Genomic DNA, 25,916 nt, shown 5'->3' with positions numbered 1-25,916 from the left:
TTTGTGGTTATTTTCAAGTCATTAATAAGCTTGTATTTGAATTGTGTTTATTTGTAGAAGGGACCAATATAATGTGTGGAGCCAGTTTGTGACGCTGGTCCTCTGCAGTCGCTCGGCCCTGCTCTGAACTCCAAACACTACTACAAGACTATAAGGGTTTTAGTTTCCTTCCTTTTCTGTCTTTAATACACTGGAGAATATGAGCCTTAAATAGTCCCCAAAGCTCGCTCTGACATGTCATAAATATTCTGCTGCCTGTTGGTACTCTGCTGTCACTTAGGGTTATAGAGTTTATCTCCAGCACAAATGTTCAAAGTGACACAAATTAAAGAAACAAAGCGTTGTGGAAAAGTTACCTTCATACTTTCAAAGTGGAACACTTTATGTCTGGTCCAGCTGCTCATTTTACTAGCCATAATAATAATAACACATTTAATTGATATAGTGCTTTTCTAGATACTCAAAGTCGCTTTGCGAACAACAAACAAACAAAGATGTACTGAGCGTGTTGACACCTACAGATTATAAGTGAGGGATTTGAAGATCCCTTGAATCCTGTTTTTGCTGCTTACATTTCCCATGAAGTTAAAAGAAATCTAACCTGAATGCTATTATAATGTTTCCAACACATCACAAGGAAATATTTAAATTCATCGCAGCATGGCTTTCATTCATTGTTAGAGCCATGACTCTCATACTAGTCCATTAACTTCAGTTATGTGTTCTGTTAATGGTCCTAATTACAATATACTGTTTTCACTATAAATATTAATATTGTGAGAGTTTAACAAATGATACAATATCCGTATTCTTAACTACCTTCAACATATATTTGGCAAATCCTTTCAACGTATAAGAAAATACAGGCAAATCAAATTGGGCTGACTGTGGAGACACTACTTCCTGTTAGCATCCCTCAAAAAGCCCCCAAATGATGTCAACAGCCGTAAAAAGCAAATGTTAACAGGAAGTGCAAAAACGCTGACTCATGTTAGAACTTAATCCTCCAGCAGAAAAAAAGGTGTTATCTGACACTTTCATCATACTCCTCCGGCACTTCTCTTTCATTTGTAATCACTTTCCACTCAGACTGAATTACATGTACTCTTGTTGGATTACTAGAAGACACTGTGAGAGGACGGCCATTGATCAGGGTCTCCTCTCTGGTTCCTGTTCTGTCTCAAACAGACGGGGATGGAAAAAAGCTGGTGGGGGAGGAGTGGACTTTGACATAAAAGCAGCTGCACGTGTTTCCCACACGCATGACCCAGCCGAGGCCCAGCACACACACAGCATGAGCACATGCTCCAGGAGAAATGAACATAGCTGAGGTTGTGTTGCACTCATTGAAACACATTTGAATGATTCAAACCTTTCAGTTCACTTAACCCTTTAAGTGCTGAGAGCCGAGCGCTTAAGATAAAACAAAATATCCTGTGTAGTCTATTTTTAGTCATAGCCTAGTTTAGCATAAAGCCTAGAAAGGGGAATCGTGTTTTTTTTGTCAATCCCACAAATAGTCAGATTAGTACTCAAGATTATTTACTTAAGTAAAAGTACAAATATTAAAGTGTGAAAATACTCATTTACAAGTAAAAGTGTTTCAAAGTTCTACTTAAGTATTAGCATCAAAACATACTTTAAGCATCAAAAAAGTAAAAGTCCTCGTCATTGCACAATGGGACATTAAAGAGCCAGATATTTTTATTTTATGTTATAAATTATTGTATTTAAATGATTGGTTCATTATGTGTTCATCATCTTAAATGTTGTACTTGGTAGGAGGGTTTTATTTGACCTGACTTCAAAATATTTGAAATTATTCACTTTTTACATGTGACTCATTGATTTGGATTTTTTTTCTTTTGATTGATTACTTTAAAACATTTTTTTAATAATACACATTAAATATATAAATACTTCCATTTACAAATCAACTTTTTGATACAAATGACCTATATGAAAGGTCAAAGGATCGTGTAGAGCCATATGAAGTGTCATATAAACAGTAAATGAATACATTGGCACAATGATTGCAACTTTTTCGCATAATTTATTCAATAAAATCATCCAAATTAGAGCTATTTGATACATCAATTTCCATACTGGAGGAGGGTTTGTCAGCATTAGCAGATTCTATAAATATCCTCTCTCCCTACTTGATCCTTGAAATGTGTAGATATTGTGTTAGTGGTTCCTCAGTCCCCCTGAGTACATGACTGGGTGAGAGACAGCAGTACAACAGGTTCAGGTCTGATGACGGACGATGGTTCTTCAACACATGCTCTATTGAGGTAGAAACATCGGACGCATCATAATCTGATGATTCTCTGACTACTCTTTGAAAGAGTCTAAACCTGAAATGTAATGAATAATACAGTGGTCCACCCTTAAAGGAACATCTTGCTAGATTTAAAGTGCACTATAACAGCATGATTATCAAATGTACTCATTCCAGTGCCGTACATAATAAACATAATCATCTCTAAACATTGTTCACGGGAACACAGCGGTATATATGAGAACAACTTAAACAGCGTTAATCATATTTCTGAAATTAGACAGTGATCAACATGAGTTATCAACATGTAAACGTAACATGCAAGTCTACTTTAGATGGAATTCCCTCCCTAATCACAGAGGACAGAACAGCATGAAAACACACAGACGACACATCTTCATCCCACTAATGCTCATGTAACATTTTCAGTGCAAAATAAACTCTGAACAAAGAAATGACCTTAAGGTAATTCTGCATTCAAGTCCAATTTCCTCTTCCTTCATCGTCAGGCTCAGGTAAACACAGAACTTTTTCATGGACCCTCAACCATGTATTTTGTTAAAGACAAAACACATTTACGGAATGCAATCGAACATGCCACTAAGTGACCCAGCAGAAATTAAAACGCCCAAAAAGATGAGCCAGAAAACACACTTCAGTGTGTCAGACCAAATCCAACGGCCATCATTGACGACGGTTCGGACATTTTTCTTTTTGGCTGAGACATTAGAAACTGCACAGGCCTTAAGGCTGTACTTTTGATCTGTTACTGACCAATAATTCACCTTCTCTCCGAACCCTGTGCCTCTACTTGAAACACATGGACATAGACAATTGGCACAGTCAAAGATATTTGCAAAAAATATTTTAAACAACCAAACCCAGCAGGACTCTATAAAGACAGAAGCAGTCTACAGGGTGTTCAGCCAGGTTGTATCTAACGTTAGCAGGCAGGAGATCATCCTACAGCAGACGGCTCACATGCTTCATGCAGCTGAAGCTGATAAAGAGAGAGATGTGTCCCATAATGCAGAACACATGAAGCATTCATTCTGTTCAGGCGATAAATACTCCATCATCTCTAAAAACCCAGATAGCCCTAAAAACATTTAATGTTGTTCTGAAGACATTGTTCGATGACTGTTTTTTCAATCAGGATAATTAATATAGCAACCAAACTAAAAATGTATATATTTTTGTATGAAACAATAAAAACACAACATTGATTTAACCTAGGGCTGCTCGATTATGGCAAAAATGATAATCTCGATTATTTGGGTCAATAATTGATATCACGATTATTAAAAACAATTATCCATTTACTTTGAAAACATCCATTTATTGAAATAAATAAATAATTGAACAGCATGTTTTTAACAGTTGATTACCCTGAACTTTAAGCATAATTCAACTGAAAAACAAATAAAATAAAAAAATAATCGTTTTATTTCGATTATGTTGTTTTCATAATCGTTGCAAGCCAAAATCGTAATTGCGATTAAAATACGATGAATTGAGCAGCCCTAACCTGTGAATTAACTTTCAATTTTGGTTATCGAATTGAGCAAGGACATTTTTACTTTTTAATTGGGTGCATAACTAAAAAGAAGAGTCACTAAAATATATTCAGAAAATACAAAAAAAGACTGGGTTTTTTAAAGATTGCCTGGTGTATACAATATTTGTAGGAAAACAGATGCTTAGCTCTTTGACTCGAAGGTTTTCGTAATAAATGAAATGTGCAAACTGTTATTTACCTGATCTAACTGTCGAGTGCAGATCCAACCAGGAAGTTCCTGATGTAGGACTGTCACTGTTCCAATATGGCTTCTGCTCAGAAAGGCTGCAGTCATTAGACGACATAAAAAGAAATCTCTGCTTACGTTGTCCAAAAATATCTCAAAGCAGGCGTTTGAAATGGAGCTACTGCTTAGAAATCTTTTTGAATGTTAGACATGTGAATGTTCAGATTGAGTACCAGGTCGAGAACGCTTTTATACTGACAATTCAGATTGACATGGCATTTAATCTGAACAAGAACACACGTTTGAACATCATCTATTATATAGTCATCGCATTATATAAACACTACACATTTAAATAAACAAAACACATCAGCAAGACATAATTTCCTGCTTCAGTAATTATACACGTTCTTTAAAGTTAAAAGCGAGCATGGCTTCTTAATGACAAAGCGGGTTTGAAAGTGCTTTACTGTAAGACTGATATAAGCTCTCAGTTATTTCTGTTGCGTCATCAAGGCCACCGCGCTTCCTGCTGCAAGGGTCACTTGAAAGGAGAGGAAAGGAGAGGAAATGAGAGTGCGTGCGAGCGTTCATGGAAGGAAGAGGAAGAGAAGGTGTGGTCACCAGAAGCCAATTGAGCCTAATACAATGTATAACAGCGGGTTAAACTGCAACCATAGTGCAGGCCTTCTTGAAATATGCTGTTCAAGGTTAGGGGAAGTGGAACAGGAGGAACTACTGGACTGCACATAAGCAACTTCTGTAAATGACATTTAAACCACATTACCAAGTGTTATTTGGAAAATGTTCTGCTGGGTACAACACCTTTCCTGTGTACAGTGCACTCCCTAGGGGTAGTCATTATCGCCACTGCTCACACATCCTGTTGGAACATGCAGGAGCAGCTCAGGGGAAAGAACTGGCAACGTCCTTCAATATCCACTCAACCAGACAGCCACCATGTGGTGAGCTCAGAATATAATCCTCTCATCTCTCGTTGTCCCTGATTTCTGTCTATTAAAGCCTGAAAATCACTCTTAAAGGGGTTGGAACATATGAGGGATTTAAATTCAGGACAGGAAATGTTCAGTGGCATTTGAGATGTTCCCTGGGGTGTTCCTTTGCTAGCTTGTCTCTCTCGGGTCCGAAAATGCAGTTGGCATGCCAGGAGAACCACACGATGATGGAGATGATGGTAGTCTGGAGGAGGAGCATCACCCCATAGGTTGAAGTAATGGTAGGTCCAGGTAGGGGGGCGAGGGTGGCAGGGGGCAGCAGCAGAGTCGGGCTGAGCAGGATGGCCTTCACCTCGGCCTTGATCAGGTGGAGCTCGTCCAGGATGGACAGAAAGGTGCAGCAGTGGAACCACTGGTGGCTGTGGCCCCAGATGTCGAAGCGCCCCGGGGCCATGCGCTCGGGGATCTTACTGATGTTGAACACCGCTGAGACCAGCAGCCAGAAGCAGTGGCGATAGAAGAAGCCGGCTGTAGAGGTGGAAGCCGCAAAGGACGAGGAGGTGGTGGAGTAAGGTGATCTGGTGAGGAGGCGGTAGAAAATGGGCGTGGAAGAGACGAGGAACGGCAGGAGGAAAACGAAGGTTCGGATGAGGTATCGATGCCGCCTCCACCTCTGTCGAGTATTGCAGCAAGACAAGACGCAAATGATCGCGACAAGACATGCAGAAGGGATGTAGAAGCTCTCAAAAAACACACAGAAGTCTGGGATTGCATAGGATAGAGAGCCTGCAGGCTCCTCTTTCAAGTCCGTTTGGGAGCCATTGTTGCCTCCTGTCTCCACTATACCTGCTCGAGGGTGGATGTAGTAGTAGTACGCCAAAGACGAGCCAACTGTGTAGGAACTGATGGTGCCGTAATCCACAAAGAAGCAGACTTCCCTCACCACCAGAGACATTGAGTTGAGCAGGTGGGCCATGCTGCTAGCCATTAACAGACAGAAGACCCCAATAAAGTAGTTCCACAGTGGATAGAAGAACGGGGAGTCGGCATGTGGCGCACCTTCCCAACCAAATACCTCCACGAAATAATATGCAAAGATAAAAACTGGCAGGAAGTGTGTCCAGAAGTTGCCTGTCTCATTGGTAGGCCTGAATGCTGACAGTAAGCAATCCTTCACGCTGTAGTTTGGGAAGCGGTAGCCGGTCAAGATGAAGTTTTCTTTGACCCGAGATGGCACATCCGTGTGCCTCAGAAGAGGCATTGACTGGCCACAGTTTAGAAGCATACTGGCAACAGTTAATGTCTCTGACAGCAGAAAGTGTTTAATTTAATCGGTGCTTTCCTGCACAGCACTGAAGGTTTTATTGCTTAACTGTCGGCTGATTACAGCAGTTAATGATCACCATGCTTACGTGTGGATAAGGCATCTGCCGGCTGCTCTGGTTTGAAAGACATTTCAGCCCTGCTCTTCTGTCGACCTTTGACCCCAGCTCCACTGTGGGCCCCATGAGCTGTAGGCTTATCCAAATAGAAGATATGGTGTATATTCTAGCGGTGTCCCGTGAGAAAACGGCAGGGCAGAGTTCAGCAAAGAGAATTCTCAGGCCAACTGCTTTGATATGTTTCGCTTCCTCTTGACCCTAGAGCCCTATAAAAACGTCAGCATGCAATGATATTCATGCTGTTTATATCATGTTCCCTTCTTAGCATAAGGCATGGTTTGCATCTCCTTCTTCAGTCACATCCACATTGACATGTCTTGCTTTGGACAGATCTGCAGCAGCAAATAAAAATGAAGGTCACTTATTACTGTGTTACAAGGTTACACAGGACGTCAGTCAGCAAGATGATTCCACACAGCAGAGAGGTCCTGAAGGAGGGTCCATTCAGTTCTGCGGTATGTAGGTCAGACTGGCATTCAACCCCCAAATACAGGCTCCTCTTCTCCTGTTGTTCCGTCAGCCTGGATCCACGTCCGACTTTCATTTCATACGGCTCCGGTCCGTTGCAATGCAGTCCGCTGCGGAGGGGAATAAATCCCCCGGGGTTAAAACCAAACGCTTTGTGTGCCGGTGCTCGGTCCTTTACCGTGAGGTCCCGTTTAAATATTCCCCGGGTCACGGGTGATAGTTGGGACAACGACTGCCGTGAGTCCCTGTGAGGCTGAAGCCGACCGGCGTTTCGGCAAAGCACCGGGGAGAACCGGAGACTGTTTGACAGGTACTCGCATCAAGTTACATAAGCGTTAATGCCGGGGTTCCGATTGTGAGTTTCAAAATAAAACTAAGAGGTAGTTATCACTTTTAAAGGTCATAATGGTTGTTTCCAGTTACATCTAAACCAGGGGTTTTGCAACCCTTTGCAACCTCCAGCCTCCGGGCCGTATACGCAGGGCCGGCCTTAGACATTTTGGTGCCCTAGGCGAGATTATGATTTGGTCACCCCCCCGCCCTTCCAAGCAATACACAATAGCATATTTAAAGAATAAATGAAAAATATCTACAAAAGACCAATACACTACAACAACTGAAACATATTGACATGTTGGTTATATACATAAACAAGGTTTCAAATGTATTCATTATTGTATGCACATGTTTTAATTGGGGGGTGGACGTCACATCCTCTAGGGGGGGTCCGTTTTTTAACATTTTAAAGTAAAATGCTTCAAACTGGTGCACTTTGAGCAGAATTACTAGAGACTAGATTTAAAACACCCATATGAAAAAGATCGGTTTACATTTTAATAATCAAATAAGTATGTGTACATAGCCAATAACCTACCATAGCCAATAATAAATAAATGTAACGTATTTTATTTTTGTTGTTCATTTATATCTTATTTTACCTAGTTAACATTTATTTATTTATGCATTTGTACCCTGTACATTATGTATGTCATCCTTATTGTTGTTCTGTTGTTTTTATGTTACATGTGTAACTAATGTCCTGCAGGTCACCCTTGAAAAAGAGATCTTTAGATCTCNCCCTTGAGCTTAGACAAGAAGGATATCAAATAAAAGTATTTGTAGGACTAAGTATCACCTCAAAATACGAAACATTTTCAACCGTGCAACAAAATATAAATAGTCCTACAAATACTTTTATTTGATATCCTTCTTGTCTAAGCTCAAGGGAGCCAGAGCAGAGGGCTTAAAGGGCCGCATGCGGCCCGTGGGCCACGGGTTGCCGACCCCTGGTCTAAGTGAACAGTGACTGTAAAAACTACACTGCGCATGCTCAGAGTATTTTCCTATTTAATGTGTGTGGCAAATAAATAATAACCATAGGGGCACTGAGCTGCCATCCCCACCATACGTCATCTCACATAATTCAGAGCTGATTGGCTGTAAGTATGTGTGCCGCGAAAAGTGTGGTGTGTGAAGAGGAGACGAGAGATGCGTCCTAAAACCCGGAGGTAAGCTGCGCATGGGTTCCCTCCACAAAAAAGCAATGAGATTTCTATATAGGATTTTAGAAAATAGCTCGAAATAAGTTCTGTGGGAAACGTACCTGTTAGATAAATGCACGTTTTGTTCAGCCGGATAATATCCACATGCCTACCCTACTTTTATCATTTTCGAATCATAAATCTATCGATCATAAATCTATCGATTAGACTTATGATAGACTTTTGAAAGTACAAGAAGATAAGGAGGACTTTTACAAAAAAGTAAGAGATTTTTGTCCAGAAAGGATATGGCAAATTAACCCTATCCCCCTGGTGTGCCTTGGCAGTCTCGGATCTTACTAAGAGAGAACAATTCAATATGTAAATGATAAAAATTAAAAATGTTGGGTATCCTTTTGTTGAACTTTCTGTTTAAAATTAATCGAAGCATCAGACCATCGCGAATGTCACCCCTGATTATAACAATACTGTTGATCCAGCAGGTCTGCCAACCTGTCCAAAGCTCCCAGGCGCACGCTGCACACACGGCCAAACACCAACAGCAAATCCACACAACAACCTCCGTTCATTCTGTTTCCACCGTAATTATTTTTGAATGAGCTGTCTTCTGAGATGCAATGAAGGCAGAGAAAGTAAATCAACATTTCCCTGTAAGGGCCTGAGTAAAAACTGAAGGGATTGACACATCTAGTCCTTTGTGCTTGAACATGTTTCATCCTTATGAGTCAGTGTCACATTCAAAGTCCAAAGTCTCCAGTTCCAGAACGTCATTCCCAATCTGTTTAAATTTTCCCAAAGCTACCATTAATTATAAATGGATCTATAAATAGGTTGTGTATGATTACAGATAAGAGATTGATCTATAGCTCGTGTCTTACGGCCACTGTAAAGACTAGCTACGCTGAGTTATTCAAATTGATAAAGAAGGAATGGAAAATAAAAGTTATCAAAAGAGCCCTGCGCTGATTTGCCATTACAGTCTTTTAACATCGCCAGACACACAATACATGTTTTGAATGAATATAAAGAAGGTAATAAACAAAGCAGCAGTATCAGAAATATTCTCTTCCACACATTCCTTCTCTCCCTTGTCAAATCCTGGCACCACATTACCCACAATGCCACCTGACTGCTGACAGTTCGCTTATCCATTGAACTGATGACTCATATTTATTTTCAATGTGTGAGGAGTAATGAAGTGAGTTTTTTAACTTAATTGTTTCTCTTTTTGCAGTTACTTTCCAAATCTAACTTCTCACCAATTGGCTCTTTATCAAAGTCTATCCTCACAGTGCCGGCTATAGCGTAGGCGATGACGAGCGGGGGGGAAGCCAGGTAGTTGGCTCTGGTGTTGGGGTGGACTCTGCCTTCAAAGTTTCTGTTTCCTGATAGGACGCCCGAAGCCACCAGATCACCCTGAAACAAATACAAACCTTAAATGTTGGGAGGATATCATTTTGTTTATGTATTATTGTTTATGTACATAGCTTTTAAAATGAGGAAGAGAAGATCAGGCAGATCAGGAAAAAGGAAAACAAAAATAAAATGAGGTGGGTGAGGAATGGTGGGAAGAGAAACAATGAGAGGAAAAGGAGCTAATGAGAGCTTTGACATAATGACACAGCAGCGATGTTGAAACAGCCCGGGGTACCTGGGTAATGGCCTCCACCACCGGCTCTGGGAGCGGCCCACTGTTGCCTATACAGGTCATGCAACCATAGCCAACAACCTCAAAGCTATCAGGAAACACAAAATGAGGGTTTCAAAGGTTAGAAAATTATCTTTAAATAACTTCACGCTAACTTCAAGTGCCATGACCACCTGTCAACTGTAATTTTATGGAGGTAATATTTACTGAGTATATTAATAATGACAGCTGTGAGACCTGGTTCCATCATGGTCTTTGAATAAACACAAATGCAAAACAAAAGAGAATCCATCAGATATCCCTATTTGACTGTATCAAGCAGCCTTAATAATAATAGAACTACATTTTAATGGTGATTTAGTGCATACAGAAAGCTCTCATACACTTTTAGCACTTTTATTGTGGTAACTCTTTAATATCTCAGTGTACACTCAGCAGGCCATGCTGCATATCAGTGAGCAGGACAGCTTTGTGCTAAATTCCTGCAAATCCAACATTTCCATAAATATCAATAAGGACCTTACTTTTTCTAGATATTTAACTCTCTTTACTAGATAGCCAGTATCTGTAAACAGTGTCTCAAAATAATGTACATAATACAACAGGACATTTATTTAAAAAGGTGGTGTAATATTACTTATACAGTGACTGAAGATGTTTATACACTACATAATAGTTCATTATTTAGTTCAAATAAACCAGTAAGTGATTTGTGAAGCTGACACCAGTTTAGATGTTGACACGTCTGATCCCTTACTGTACATTTGCTTTTTAAACACTGATTTTACTGTTGGAAAAGTACTGGTGATTAAGTATTTAAATCATAGCAAACATATGTTCCTTATTTTCTATTGCAACTTCCTTTTACCAATTGGCTCACATATTTCCAAAGGTTTAAGTTGCATTTCAGTCTCAGATAGTGACAGCAAGGATCATTTGGGAAATGATGTGTGTATATACGTATGATTGTCTAAAGTACATGCAGATGTAATCTATGTGTTTATGAGCTATATCCATGACCTCAGTGCAAATTCAGTTGAAAAGGTAAAGAAAAAAGCTAAGATCTTGAGTTGTGTTGATTAGTGTCAAACTGATGTTCTCTAATATAAATAATCAACTAACATGATGGACACAACATGTTTCTACGGGTGCATCTCACTTCGGTTAAATGGATTCCTTGCGTCCCTCACTTGCGTCGTTTCCCTGTGACTAGTCCCTTCCACCAGGGAAGCATGGAGAGATGCAAGGAAACCACGAGAAGCAGGGAAATGAGTTTTGAGAGCAATGGGACGTCGTTTCCTCCGGAGCGTCACGTGAAGCCACGTCCGTTCGTGATGACGCCGCACAGCTGATTGTCTGACAGCAGCCAGGTCAATGCATGCAATGCATCATCCAATCAGTGAGCGATACACAGTAAGGGGGCGGGGCGAGTGTCTGAGGATTTCAATGGAGGATGGTCTGGTAGTTCCTCGGTTATCGCTCCTCCGTTATCACTCCTCGATCCTCCGGCAAAAATAAGTCCACTGGGGCGCTACTCAAGATGGCGCAGACAAATCAAATTCCGGTGAGACCGAGACCGAGGAGCGATGAAATGAAAAATAACCGAAGTGAGACGCACCCTATGTGTCCAACATGTGGATCTTACCCCAGCTGAAAGAGGTAGTCCATCACTCCGCTCTCCTTCAGGTAGTAGGTGACCACCCCGCTGCCGGGGGACAGGCTTGTCTTTATATACGGCTTCACACTCAAGCCACACTCTATTGCTTTCTTTGCAAGGAGCCCTGAAAGAAGAGGATTTATATTGTATACATTTGTCCAATGACAGTCTTCACCAAGACTATCTTTAAAGCCCACTATAATCCAATATAGACCCACCTGCCCCCAGCATGACGGAGGGGTTGCTGGTGTTGGTGCAGCTGGTGATAGCAGCGATGACCACAGAGCCGTGGTTTAATGTATAATCTTTGTCATTAAACTGGAAGGGGACAGCAGTGCTGTGACGCTCCGGAGGAATCTGGAAACCCTTGAAGCCTTGCTGGAAATGACACACACCAACAGGAAATGAGTTACCTGTGAGGGGCTACCAATGAACTGAGAGTAACAGCAGTTGAGTTACATATCCCTTCTCTTTTCTGAGATTAATGTATGCATGGTCCTTTTTAAATAAATACGTAAGAAATAAACGTCCGAATCCTTCATTCTTCAATAAAGGCTTGGACTATATTTCATTTTTCATTCCTTCATAAGTTCCTGACATCTCACTAGGAATAAGGTAAAAAAGGTATTTTATTAGAAAAACAACAAAAAAAAACGTTGAATAGCTGAGCTCATGGTCCTCAACAGGAAACCTGCTGAACAGAGTGACACACACTTTGTGATACATGTAGCTAATAAGCTGCCTGGTTGAAAGAAGACTCAACATTTTGAGGTTCTTGTACTTTACTTGAGTATTTCCATTTTATGCTACTTTATACTTCTACTCCACTACATTTCCAAGGGAAATAATGTAATTGTACTGTACTACATTTATGTAGACAGACAGCTATAGCTACTTTTAACAAAAAGCATCTCTAAAAATCAAACTCTTTGAGTCACAAAAGTCAAATGATTTGAATATTTTACAAAATGTCAATCAGAACTGACAGTAACAGTCAAATGCTACTTGTAAAACACTACTATCTGGAAATGTCACATATATAGATAGAAGTATATACACATATAAAGGCAATTTTTCTGCATAACGATTACTTTTACTTTTTAGTAAGTACATTTTGCTGATAATACTTGAGTAGTTTTAGTTAAGTAAGATCTTGAATAAAGGACTTTGGTAAAATACCTAATTTCAAGTTAAAGTTTACTGGTCCTTTTACTGAAGTAAAGCATCTGAATACTTCTTCCACCTCTGCTGTCACGTTATCTTTAGGGCTTGCAGTCTGTTGTTCTACTCTGATCAGTTTAATAGATAGTATTTCTGACTAATTCTTAATACCTTGGCATATCAAAACACCTTGATAGGGTGCCAGCCTGCTATCTAATGTGCAGCATGAGAGCGTAGTGCTGCTTACCTTGGCTCCCAGGCAGGATTCAAAGTCTGATTTCATATCAGACACAGCAATTCTGTCCTGAGGTCTTTTGGGGCCGCTGCAGCATGGAACCACTGTAGTGAGGTCCAACTCCACAATCTGAGAGCAGGAGAGATATCAGAATATATTAGGCATGGTAGTTAATACATTCTGCTTATACATTTTACATTTCAAACAGTCTGCAGTATTTTGTTAAATGTATAATTTATTCTCAATATTTTTTGAGGTTTCCTACAGCAAGTGACATTTAAGACTTTTTAAGCTTTCCAATGCCACTCAGATCTTAGATTCCGGACCTTTACAATACACACATTTGACAAAACAAACAACATACGTCACTTTGTGAATTATAATGTAAAACATGACTTTTTTTTTGTACATTTACAATTAATTGTACTAATAATAATTAATAATTCCTTACATTTATTATAGCACTTTTCCAGAGGCTATAATAAAGCTTTACAAATACACATTACACATATCATGGTCATTACTGTGGACAATATCCACAGGAGCAAGTTCAGGTGAAGTGTCTTGCCCAAACACAACGGCTTTACAGACGCAGCGGCGGCGGGTTTCACCCCTTGATCTGATGATCATTGCACAGCACACTGCGCCACACCGTACATCTTCACGCCTCAAAGTCATCAAGGCGCTTTTACAAGTACACATTAGTATCAACACTGTGGACAATACCCACAGGGTGAAGTGTCTTGCCCAAGGACACAAAGGCCTGACGCAGTGGCGGCGGGAGCGGGTTTCGAACTGGAGTTCCCCAGCACCCCCCTTGATCTGATGATCAGATTCACAGACCACTGCGCCACCCTTCCCAATGTATCAGTTTTTTTAAGACTTTTGGGAAATTGATTTACGACATTTTAGTAGCAATTACTGCCTATTTTAAGGTTCATGAAGAAATGGAAGAGCCTGCAGAAACTTTTTATATCTTTTGCTATTAGTATCATGTTACAAATTGTCGCCTACTGAAGGAAATCTTGACACCCTGGTATCTTTTTCTACTATGACATAAGAAAGTGTCTGTAGGTGTTCTGTTGTGCCATTGGGCCATTAATACCACAAAGTCTACCTTTTGAAGGCAAGTCTTAATCAACCCTTCTTTTATGGGCTCAACATTGTATAACTGAAACAGACAGACTGATGAGGAGACTGACCCTGGTGAAGTCTGGATCCTGGGAGACATTGTTGTAGTCTCTGAACATGGACACTGCCTTCAGGTACTTTGTAATGTAGGCCAGCTTCTCTGCGTCTCGCCCTGAATACAACACAAATGGAAAAAACATTTTGAAAATAATGTTCTGCTGAACAATCTGAAAAATGAGAGATCCCTTTAAATCAAAATCTCAAGTCAGTAATTGAACATTGCTCTAACTCTGAAGGAATGTGATCTGCTGTGCATTCTGGGAACAGCAGCAGCCGTTCTGTCCATTGAGAGAAGAACGGACCGACCAAGTCATTGTTTTGCAAGTCTGAGTCAAGTCTCAAGTCAGGATTGGCAAGTTCAAGTCAAGTCCAAGTCCTAAACTTTGACAAAACGAGTCTTAAACAAGTCATTATGTGCTTTTCAACAAATGTAATGACATCCATCAACAGAATAATACTTAATAATCAAACTGCTCTTTATTAGTCACATTAATAATTTAATAATCCATTTTCTCTCTGCTTGTAAAGTAACGTGTTTTTTTAAGAGGGATCAGTAAGGTAAGGCTACCGTGACGGTTTGATTCAGAAGGAGTTTAATGTATAAGATCCCTGATGTTGAGGTGACCAGAATGTTTATTTCCACTGTGTACAACATGTTATAAGGGACCCACAATCTATCTTTATGCAAGGGATAATGTGCAGCGAGGCGGTCTCTATGGGGAAAAGAACACCTGAATCTAGATCCCTCTGCAGGTGGTACTTTAAGTATATTTTGATGCTAATACTTTTGTACTTTTACTTGTAACATTTTGAATGCAGGACTTTTTATTGTAACCGAGTATTCCTACACTCTGATACTTTTACTCAAGTACAAGATCTGAACTTCTCCCACCTCTGACAATAAATCCTGAGTGGTTACAAAAAGAAAACCCTGCTCTGAAGGTTATTTTCATTTTACAAATCCTGCACTCAGCTTTGCTTTCTCCAATATCATTGAAATGCAACCAGATGCTGCTTCCTTTCTCGGTTTTCGCTAATTTTCTTCGCGCTTGCATTTAAATGAAGGCGCGTCGGAAAAAGACTCCCCGTCGCTCTGTAGCTGGCCTGTACCACTACATCTGCTGTCTTTGGAGCGTCTGCTCCCCACCCATCTTTCACATAATGGTATGATCCTAGTGTGTCCTTGCTTATGATTGGCCGCATGGTGGCCCAGCAAAATAAAGTCCCGCCCCTGCCTACATGGATTTACAGCAAGAGTTGGAGCGGCTGAAGATTCTGCTCTCCCCGACGAGAGGCTGCTCTTCTAGCGGTATCTCGCGATCGGCGTGTTGGAGACCTCTGAGTTAAATTATCAAGTCACCTCAAGTCAGAAGGCTCAAGTCCAAGTCAAGTCCCGAGTCAGGACGTCACATTCCCATTCCTTATAGACTGTCTTTTATGCATTTGTTGGTACACCGGTCATTTGAAATGTGAAAGCTGCTTCTTTGGGTGAAAAATCTAATCTTTTGTATATTGATAGTGCTGAAGGAAACATATAAAGGTCAATGTCAATCAGTCAAACTTGTGCCTCAGAACATTCACTTAATGTCACCGTGCTACATTATTTGTACACATGTGTTTACTAAACAGCTCAGCACCCACCGGTCTGCTCCAGATACTGAACGCTGACCTCGTCCACGGGGAAGAAGGCTGCCGTGGCTCCGTACTCTGGACACATGTTGGCGATGGTGGCTCTGTCAGCAATGGACAGCTGAGACACACCCGGGCCAAAAAACTCCACAAACTTTCCAACGACACCCACCTGACGGAGATGCTAAAAACACAAGGAGGAGGGAAATATCAGATTGTGAAAAGAATCAAACATGTCTTTATAAACGGATTGCAATTACCTTAGTGACAGTGAGGACGATGTCAGTGGAGGTTATGAACTGGTTTGGGGTCCCGGACAATTTGTATCCCACCACCTCAGGAAGTACCATGCTGATTGGCTGACCCAGCATTACAGCCTCCGCCTCAATTCCACCCACACCTGAGGATTTCATGAGGAATTATTTAGGAACTCATCATTAATGATCCGCTCAAGGGAAGATGTTTGGGTTATTGTGCTGTTATCGTCAGATAGGAGCTTATCTATTGGCTGTTGCAAGGACTGCTATTCAAAACACCTGGACAATTCAGAAAACAGAACTCATTGCCATAGTTATGACTGATATTGCAATTGCGAATTGATTCATGATCTTGAAGCCATTTATAATTTTTGCATAATTTTTGTTATTATCATTGAAAACTTTATTTACAATGTGTATGTTTGGATTTTTTAAAGAGGATCTTTTTTTAATAAGTCCATAAAATACAATGTGGTACCACAATCCTTAATTAATAATAATATTTATACATCTTTTGCCTGGACAAATAATGCGCTTCCTGCAATTTGAGAATTGCAGTAGGCTATGGGAGCCCTAAGTAAATTTCTCTGTACAGTAGATCCCAACGTATGCTTGCCTTTTTTTTGATGGCTTCACACTTGAATTTCCCAAAGGACATCAATAACGGTTTATCCTATCATAACTTATCTTATGCTATGCTTTTTCTTACCCCAGCCCAGGACTCCCAGTCCATCAATCATGGTGGTGTGGGAGTCCGTGCCCACCAGGCTGTCGGGGTAGAAGTACCCATCAAAGTTAAACACCACCCTGGCCAAGTACTCCAGGTTGACCTGGTGAACAATCCCTGAACCGGGAGGGATGATCCGCATGTTCCTGAAGGCTTTAGAGCCCCACTGGGGAGGAGAGGCAGAGAAGTTACAACATCTGTTCATAGTCAACTATATAATCAGACAAGTAGAACCCACACGGTTCTCTTGACATACCTTTAAGAACTGAAATCTCTCTCTGTTGCGGTCAAACTCCAAGTCCTGGTTTTTCTGGAGGCTATCAGACCTAATGGAAAAAGATAGTGTGTTAAAGCCAAAAAAAACGGAATATACATACTGTACATACAGGGGTGCACATAAGTGGTATGCAGGTACGCATGCGCGGCAACAATCTGAAATGCGTACCGTCACTTGTGTCACAAAGCGCATTTGCGTACCGACGTACTTGTGAAGCTTTTCCGGAAGGCGGTTAGATCACCGGACGACAGAGTCGGTCTCCGTGTGCACAGAAAGGGCTGCAGCAGTCTGTACAGCAGCACTGCGCTAAAACAGCTGATCACAACGTTCACACGCTCTGTGGTCACGAAGCTCTGCACTCCACTACCCCCCCCCGCTGACATTCGCGATACAGAGGGCTTCATGGGAACTTTGAGGGGAGCCAGAAGTTGGAGTACCAAACACTGACTCCAGGTACTCGTCTGAGTACCTCACTGACAAAGTTGTGTGCACCCCTGTGTATATATATATAGTATCTATAAACCTATGGAACGATGGTGGAAGGAGCTTGATGAATCTTGGTTGCAGTCAAATACTTGTTTTTGCTTTTGACTGTTCCTAATTAGTTCAGTAGTGTATAATAAGATTACTTATTAAAATGGTTGAATTCAATCATAATAATTGGGTTTTATGTTAATTATCCCAAGTGGACAGAGAGAGCGTGAGCAACTATTTCTTATTTTAATTCAAACCTCGGTAATGAAGTCCTTACAAGGCAGAGTATCTAGACGGGTTCTTAGTAATCGATCTACGGAAAATAGTAGTTTTCCCACAGCAGATGCTAAATGATAACATCTGCCTCCGCATCATAAGAACGTAGAGCAGTATAAGTGCAGTCGGATTCTGTTAGGAAGTGGTTGTCTTTGCATAAGTCCTGATAATTCTCCTTCACATCTTTTTCATTGAGGTTAAGGAATAGTGTTAAGAAAACAGTTTGAACGCTACCCCAGTATATTGAAACTGTAAAGAAAGACACAGAAGTTATGATATCGTAGCTATTTGGATGATAACACAGGAACTATGAGCAGGTGGTGCAGTGGTGAAAAGAGCATAATGAACCTGGTCTTACTTCCTGTTAAAGTCCACTTGGATGGAGTGATCGATGACCAGGTCAGCAGGGCAGACAGGATTAATCTTCTCTGGGTCTCCGCCGAGTTTCATCACGGCGTCCCGCATGGCAGCAAAGTCCACCACAGCAGGAACTCCACTGCAAGGAGGGATGAAAAGAAAGAAGTCATCACTTAGACTTGGTCATGACTTAACTAAGGAAACATAGCAGTCAAATCAGGGATGGGCCTGAAAGCATCATATTCTTTCACCATGGTCTGCACTGGTCCTCTTATTCACATATTCAGTAGTTCATTAACCATTGAGCTTTTTGTTCTTATATTTGCACAGTATCATAAAATGCTAAAATGATAGATATTGTAAAGGATAAGAATGACACAATTTTGCATTTCTCTAAATGCTTTCTGTATTCCATACCCTTGTTGTGCTCTTTAATATGATCATTTTAAAGCTGTTAAAAATGCATTTCTTATCTCACTGTAGTTTTGATCAGAAGTCACTTCAAATAGATGGAATTTGCGAATTTATTGAAGACTATTTTCAGTGGCGGAAGAATACATATTTGATGTTCTACTGAGTGTTTGGGGCAACAGGACGCTGTATTTGGGTTATAACCACAGTGTGTGTGTTTAAAGAATCAATGTACATGTATGCGCTACAGAGTGGCTCATTGAGGTGTTGAACAGAGCGCTATAGCACAGATTATAACACATCAGGTTACGATACACACTATTATTGTTAGTAAGTCCATTAATTGCTGGTTTGGCTGTGTAAATAAGATTTGCTGCAAAAGAATGAAAATATAGAATATTACCTGACTTATCCTTTAAGTTGTGTATCCTTATACAATAAAGATATGTCCCCAAAATGGTCAAAATTGAAGCAGCCGAGGCTAGGGTGACCTGACTTTAAGACCCTGGTCGGGTCAACGGGCAAAAACATTGGATATAACATTTCCCATAATGCAACTCAATAGTTCTCTTTCTGGTAGACCCTCTCTGACTGACAAAGTACCATGTCTCTTATAATCCAAACAGGCTTTCTATTAGAAATGTTAAATCTCCGAGCCCAAACTGAGATTACCTTGATCACATGACTATGACATCATCAGGGTTATCGTTCCTCCAGAAGATCATAAGACATACTGTAAGAATCTGTTTTCACAGAACAAGTTACACTCCATGTGACTCTGAGGCATATGTGTAGAATTTGAAATGCTCTATGCCTTACTACACAATAGAGCTTTGTTCGATGTTTGTTCCTTTGCTCAAATCCTTTTGAGCAAATCACTGACACTGATTATAAGAGGGGGGTCCACTCACGTGAAGTCCTGCAGGATGACTCGAGCCGGTCTGAACGGGACCTCCACAGTTTGAGTCTGGGTTTGCTTCCAGTTCAGGATGCTCTCCACATCTGAGCTCTTCACCAGGAACTCATCACAGTTCCTGACAGCAGACTCCAGGAGGACCCGGATGGAGAACGGGAGACGCTCTGAAGAACACATTCACATGCTGGAATTTATATCAGTAAAAATACAAATGACCCTGTAAATAAGTTTCATATCTGCATATAGTAAAGAATTGCCGTTACCATATCTGGGATCTCCAAGTTTGGAAAGATTGTAAAACTGCTGTGTTGGGTCCTTGGGGTCCAGGGGCTCAACTATATGTTGGAAAGGATTATTCACAGTCGCAGACATCCTCCTCTGTTCGTCAGTACAAATCTAAATTTAAAAAATGGAAACAACAGAAGCATGTGTTTAATGCCTTACACCAGGCCTATTCAACTAGCGGCCCACGGGCCGAATCAGGCCCTTCAGAACTTTTTTCTGGCCCACAAGAGGTTGCCTGCAAATCGAAATGGCATATGTGTAATAGCATAAATAAAACTAATGTCTGATCACAGTAAATCCGACGATGCGGCGAAAACGCTGGTTTTTCCATTCATTTGAATTATTTTGAATCCGTTATTTTGCCTGCCGCGCTCTGTTCATAAAAAAAAAAAAACCCGCACTGTGTCCGCACTTGTCATTGGCTCAGTCAAACTCACGTTACACATTAGGTTCGCGGGCCAGCGAGTAACAGCGAGTAACAGCTTCAAGATGTCTCTCTCCAAGCCCAAGAAACGTAAAGTTGATTCTGAAAATCGCCAATTCCAGAATGGACTGACAAATGATGAAAGAATACAACGTAAAGCGACACTACAATTCAAATCACGGCTCGTTTTCTGCCAGTTTTCCCGTGGGCTCAGAGGAACGGAGAAGGAAAGTACAGGGACTGCTAGCATCATTTGAACGGAGTCAAGTGGCTTTTAGTCGCTTTTGCACGGAACAAGAGAGAGCTACGATAGCATCCCTGCGAGTAGCCTGGACACTAGCCAGACAGAAGAGGCCCTTTACCGACGCGGAGACCGTTAAAGAATGCATGCTTGCTGTCATCGATGAAGTGGTTATTGACCAAAAAGTAAAAGACAGCGTCACTTCAGCAATTAAAAAAGTACAGCTCTCAGACACAACAACACTTCGCAGAGTGGAACTACTTGCAAAGGATGTGTCGGGGAAGCTTTTGGAAAACCTTCGAAAAGCAGAGTTTATATCAATCGCTGTGGACGAATCAACTGACTGTACTGACATGGCCCAGCTGTGCATCTATGTGAGGTTTTTCGATGGAGTTCCCTTTAGGGAAGAACTTCTGGGGCTTATTCCGTTGGAGGGACACACTACAGGTGAGGTTATCTTTCAAAAGATAGTCTCGTTTTTTAACGAACGTCAACTGAATTTAAAAAAAGTGTGCCTGTTGGTCACTGATGGCGCTCCAGCTATGATCGGCAGAGTGCAGGGGATGGTGGCACGTCTATCTGCCATAGCCCCACACATGCAGTATTTACACTGTATTATTCATCAATCTGTGTTGTGTGCAAAGCTCAGTAGTGATTTGAAAAACACCATGGATACTGTCATGAACATTGTGAATTTCATTCGCTCAACCTCCAGCCTACAACACCGCCTGTTCCGTCAGCTGCTTGCTGACACGTTTGCTGAACACACGGACTTACTCGTCCATAACGATGTCCGATGGCTCAGCAAAGGAAAGGTCCTGGATCGTTCTCCGCCAGGAGATTGTGTCTTTTCTTCGCACGAGTAAGCACAAACGAGCTACAAACCTCTTGGAGCGCATGTTAGATGAACAGTTTATGGCAGATGTTTACTTTCTGTGTGACATTTTTGGACACTTGAACACTTTGAATTGCGAACTGCAGGGGCGCGAAAAGTCTATCGCTGATTTGGTTGAAAGACTTTGTGCCTTCAAGACAAAGCTAACGATCTTCAAAACAGACCTAATGACAACGAAACTGCTGCACTTCCCAAAACTCTGTGCATTTATGACCACATCACCTGGAGCAAACATAACGCCAGTCATGACAGACTTCATGACAAAATTGACTGATAACTTTACTGACAGATTCCAAGGCTTCAGCATTCCAATTGAGGTATTGCAGTTTGCCCGTGAACCGTTTTCCATCAAGCCTGATGCAGACTTCTGTGTAAAAGTAAAAGAGGTCATATCTTGCATTGATGAGAGCCTCTTTCAGATGGAGCTGGTTGATGTGCAGTCTTCCTTTGCTTTAAAACAGCTCCTGCAGTCTGAGGGTGTAGTGGACTTTTGGTCTAACCATGTTAGCCAGTATCAGTACCCCACAATGAGGAAGGTGGCCTTGCTTACAGTATACTGACAATGTTTGGATCTACCTATACTTGTGAGTCTAGCTTTTCTCATATGAATGCCATCAAAACAAGGGCACGTTGCTCCATGACCAATGAAAAGTTGCATGAGTGTCTCAGGATTGCTCTTACCACTTATGAGCCAAACTATGCTGAAATAGCTAAATCAAGGCAGTGTAATTTATCTCACTGACTCAAACAGGCTAAACATGACAGAAGTCTGATGCATGGTATGTATGCAGATCTGTTTTTATGGTCATTCATTTTATGGTCATTCAAATAGCCTACTTACTGTTTCGAAAATTCTAAAAATGTTTCCAAGATATGAATGTTATTGTGAGTCTGATGGCTATTGTTTTACTATGTTCTATTTGCATTTAGTATTAGATTTTATGGACTTGTGTTGTCTTCAATGCACCTTATGTATGCTTGGAAGTGTTGAGGATATTATACACAGGGCTACTTACTGTTAATGTGATGAATACTGTTTTATTATATTCATCTCGTTTTGTACATTAGTGGACATGGAACTGTTAGGGGAAAAAACCTCATGTCTCCTTAGTTTTAAAGATGCAACATTTTGCACTTTTGTGTCAAGCCTTGTAACCCGAAGCTTTCCTACTTTTTTATGGACTGGTTGCTTTCTGTAATGATTTATGTTGATACAATTAAAGTTAAAAAAAGGGATGCACTTGACTAGTTCATTTAATGTATTAGTATCTATTAACACTATGTAAGCAAGAGTTATTTGTAGTGATTCCTTGACAAAGTATCGTGTGGCCCACAAACCCCCTGTGATTTTCCTATTTGGCCCACCTGCTAATGAAGTTGAATAGCCCTGCCTTATACTGACAAACAGAAGAAGGGATCACATGAAACAAGGCATAAAGAGGGTTATTAACAAGGCCTAGCCTACAATCTCGGGTCTCTGCATGCGTGGAAATGGATTACCCTGAGGGTTAGTGAACCCTTGGCCCGTATTTCACAAACCTTTCATAACTGAAAATGTCCTTTGGTAATCTGATTAAACTTTAAACCAATCAATCTTTAAAAATCTAGAATGGAAATGTGTTTCTGAATGTTGGACAATCTTTTGCATGCTTGTTGAAAATGAATCAGAATAAGAGATCAGAACATTAGGTTTAAAGGCAAGTCATTTCCTTGAAAGACATTATCTGTGTGAAAGGTGAACTGATAAAAGAAGCTCTTTACCGAGCCCTCACATCCTGAATTTCCACATTTTTGACAGGTTAGTTTAGGAGCAGGGTCTGCTGCAAAGTTCAAAGTCATTTTATGACAGTGACATTACTGTGTGGTATAACCCCCCTTAACAACCAGCACCAATGCTTGGCAGTGAAAACATGTGTATTTTGAAGGAATTTGTACTAGTACCCCAAGAACATACTTACTGTGTACAGTATTTGAGTAAATGTGCTTCACTATATTACACTACTGGGGCTTATCACTGGTGTAAAGTAACTAAGTAAATATACTCAAGTACAATTTTGAGGGACTTGAACTTTTGTACTTTGTACTTTTACTCCACTACAATTCAGAGGTAAATGGTGTACTTTTACTCCACTACATGTATTTAATACCTTTAGTTAAGTGTTAAATCAGACTTTAGTTCCACCTGGAGTAAATTCACAAGCTACCCTGCAGTATACAAAGTCATTCAAACTAGCTGCACCTTTACCAGCTTTGAGAACACTTTCATGATCAATCATTATAAAACATATCATATATATATTATTCTGAAATGGACTACTTTTACTGTCGCTACTTTAACTATATATTGATGATAATACTTTTGTACTTTTACTTGAGGAATATTTTTTTAATGCAGGACTTTTACTTGTAACAGTATTCCTACACCTCTGGGTGTTATACGTCCCTTTTGTTGAACATAATGATGTTAGTCCTCCTGTCCTCTGTTCATTCATATTCCCTCAGCTTCCCATTTCCAGCGCACTGAAATAAACTGGCCCTCTGACGTCAGTTAGCGTTAGCTTGCTCAATCTTAAACAGACCTCAAAGTGTAGCTTGAAAACACCAGACAAAAGGAACAGTCATAGAATAATAATAATAATAATAATAATAATTACTAGTAGTTATTTCCAGATTTCAACATCACGAAATGGCATAAACAAATACAGGTTTTAAATGTGACAGCTCCAGTTAGCTAGCTCTTGGCTCAACTGTTCTGCATGACAGCAGGAACAGGGGTAGTAGTACGTCAGTCTTTGAGACAGCATATAAATATGTTCAGATTTGGAAGTTCTTACCTTTGTGTGCAGCAGAGGGGGTTTATACAGAGGATATATGGCAGGGCAAGACGGTGTAAAAACACTGTCAGAGAGCTAAACTCATACAGACCCGAGTTCCGCTGTCAGCAGCAGCAGCAGCACGGTACTTCCGGTCAGAGTGTTCTTCACAATAAAAGCATCCCATCTCAAATACTGGTGGAAACGCAATTCTTCATAAAAACACCCATTGTTGGAAGAAGTACTCAGATCCTTTTCTTGAGTTAAACACTGTAGTCGTAACATACTCCAGTAAAAGAAAAAGTCAACATTTGAAATATTTACTTAGGTACAAAAGTATTAGCATCAAAATAGACTTTAAAAGTAAAACTGGTCATCTTGCACAATGGCTCGTTATCAGCTAAATGTAGTTCAAGTTTCAAAAGTCTTCTCACAGTATTATATTTTCGTTTCATTTTAGTTATTTTATTATCCTGTTTTTTAATAAGTAAGAGCATTTCAGTATTGTAGTTTCTCCATGTAGAACACATACTTAGATACTATGAGGATTAGTAGTACTGTACAGTACTGCATTTAGCCATATCAGCATGTGGAGAGAGTAACTTGTAACTGTGAGTGTTACATAAATGAAGTGGAGTAAAATGACAATATTTGCCACTGAAATGTAGACATATAAAGTATAATTATACGCAAATAATCAAGTGAAGTACAAATATGCCCAAAAAGTACTTGAGTAAAAAAACTCGAGTATTGTAGAGCCGATGAATGGGAGTCGGAGGCACTTTATTTTCCATTGGTTTACAGAAAGGTAGGAACAACTTCATTACATCCTACTCAAGCTAGAATGATAACAAACCACAGGTGCGCTACCTAACAGGTCAGTGGTGCAACACACTCTCTATAACATAGTGAATTATGTCCCGTAATGTTCCACCACACAAGCCCCCCCAGAATTCACCCATACAGAAAGTCTGTGCGGCGGGGAGGAACGACAGGCCGACCACCACGACTCCGGAGAACGGGAGCCGGGGAGGCGTGACCCCTGCAGGGGCGGCTGCTGGGAGAGGTGGGACCGGAACCGCAGGCCCCAATTCGGTGACAGGGGTCAAGGCTGGGGGCGAGGCCGTGCCAGCACCACTGGCTGGTCCAAGTCCAAGGAGCTCCCAGTCAAAAGTGCTGTACCTGCGTACCCTGGGCGTCAGCTGGCGGCTGAAGAAGGCGAGTGGTTGCCAGGCGCCCTCCACTCACTGCTCATGCACCGCACCGACGGCGTAGTCCGATGCATCTGTGGTAATGGAGATGGGGGCCGTGGATGAAGGATGCACCTACAGGGCAGCCTGAGCCAGCGCGGTCTTGACCTCCTTAAAGGCAACCTCGTGAAAAGGGCTTGGAGGTGGGACAGGTGTTCCTCCTCAGAAGTGCTGGCGACGAGTATGTCGTCCAGGTAGACGAACACAAACGGTAAGTTCCGCGGTACCGAATCCATCAGGCGCTGGAATGTTTGAGCGGCGTTCTTGAGCCCATAAGGCATTCGCAGGAACTCAAACAACCCAAATGGCGTTATCACCGCCGTTTTGTGAATGTCCAGGTGATGCATGGGCACCTGGTGGTATCCACGCACCAGGTCCATCTTAGAAAACACCAGCCT

At 41.0% G+C, this 25,916-nt stretch overlaps 2 protein-coding genes across 2 annotated transcripts; both read right to left on the bottom strand.

Annotated features, from left to right (window-relative positions):
• Window positions 1–3,737: 3,737 nt before the first annotated feature.
• On the bottom strand, window positions 3,738–7,210 carry paqr9 (progestin and adipoQ receptor family member 9). Its single transcript, XM_010789590.1, has one exon. It carries the CDS (start codon window positions 6,265–6,267, stop codon window positions 5,113–5,115), a length of 1,155 nt encoding a protein of 384 aa, XP_010787892.1. The 5' UTR covers window positions 6,268–7,210; the 3' UTR covers window positions 3,738–5,112.
• Window positions 7,100–24,405, bottom strand: LOC104961320 (aconitase 1, soluble). The gene is made up of 15 exons (XM_010789591.1): window positions 24,290–24,405; window positions 19,874–20,006; window positions 19,606–19,774; window positions 18,285–18,422; window positions 17,156–17,225; window positions 16,882–17,065; window positions 16,176–16,315; window positions 15,928–16,099; window positions 14,298–14,398; window positions 13,108–13,224; window positions 11,918–12,077; window positions 11,688–11,823; window positions 10,046–10,130; window positions 9,654–9,810; window positions 7,100–7,191 (listed from the first exon to the last, which is right to left on the bottom strand). Exons 2-15 carry the CDS (start codon window positions 19,980–19,982, stop codon window positions 7,100–7,102), a joined length of 1,830 nt encoding a protein of 609 aa, XP_010787893.1. The 5' UTR covers window positions 19,983–20,006; window positions 24,290–24,405.
• Between the last annotated feature and the right edge of the window lie 1,511 nt (window positions 24,406–25,916).

Source organism: Notothenia coriiceps, unplaced genomic scaffold (assembly GCF_000735185.1).
Source record: "Notothenia coriiceps isolate Sejong01 unplaced genomic scaffold, NC01 NC01_scaffold00033159, whole genome shotgun sequence".
Taxonomy (NCBI): Eukaryota; Metazoa; Chordata; class Actinopteri; order Perciformes; family Nototheniidae; genus Notothenia; species Notothenia coriiceps.
The sequence above is the reverse complement of the archived record's forward strand: the minus strand, read 5'-3'. Positions and strand labels throughout refer to the sequence as shown.

What these genes read in the sequence shown, in the direction of transcription:
- paqr9 (XM_010789590.1), bottom strand. Translation starts at nt 6,267, where the DNA reads ATGCTTCTAAACTGTGGCCAGTCAATGCCTCTTCTGAGGCACACGGAT.
- LOC104961320 (XM_010789591.1), bottom strand. Translation starts at nt 19,982, where the DNA reads ATGTCTGCGACTGTGAATAATCCTTTCCAACATATAGTTGAGCCCCTG. An exon ending in GACTACCTCTTTCAGCTGGG is followed by an intron (nt 10,131 to 11,687) that starts GTAAGATCCACA and finishes GTTTCCTGATAG; the next exon opens with CTTTGAGGTTGTTGGCTATG. An exon ending in CTTTGATAAAGAGCCAATTG is followed by an intron (nt 7,192 to 9,653) that starts GTGAGAAGTTAG and finishes CCTGTCAAACAG; the next exon opens with TCTCCGGTTCTCCCCGGTGC.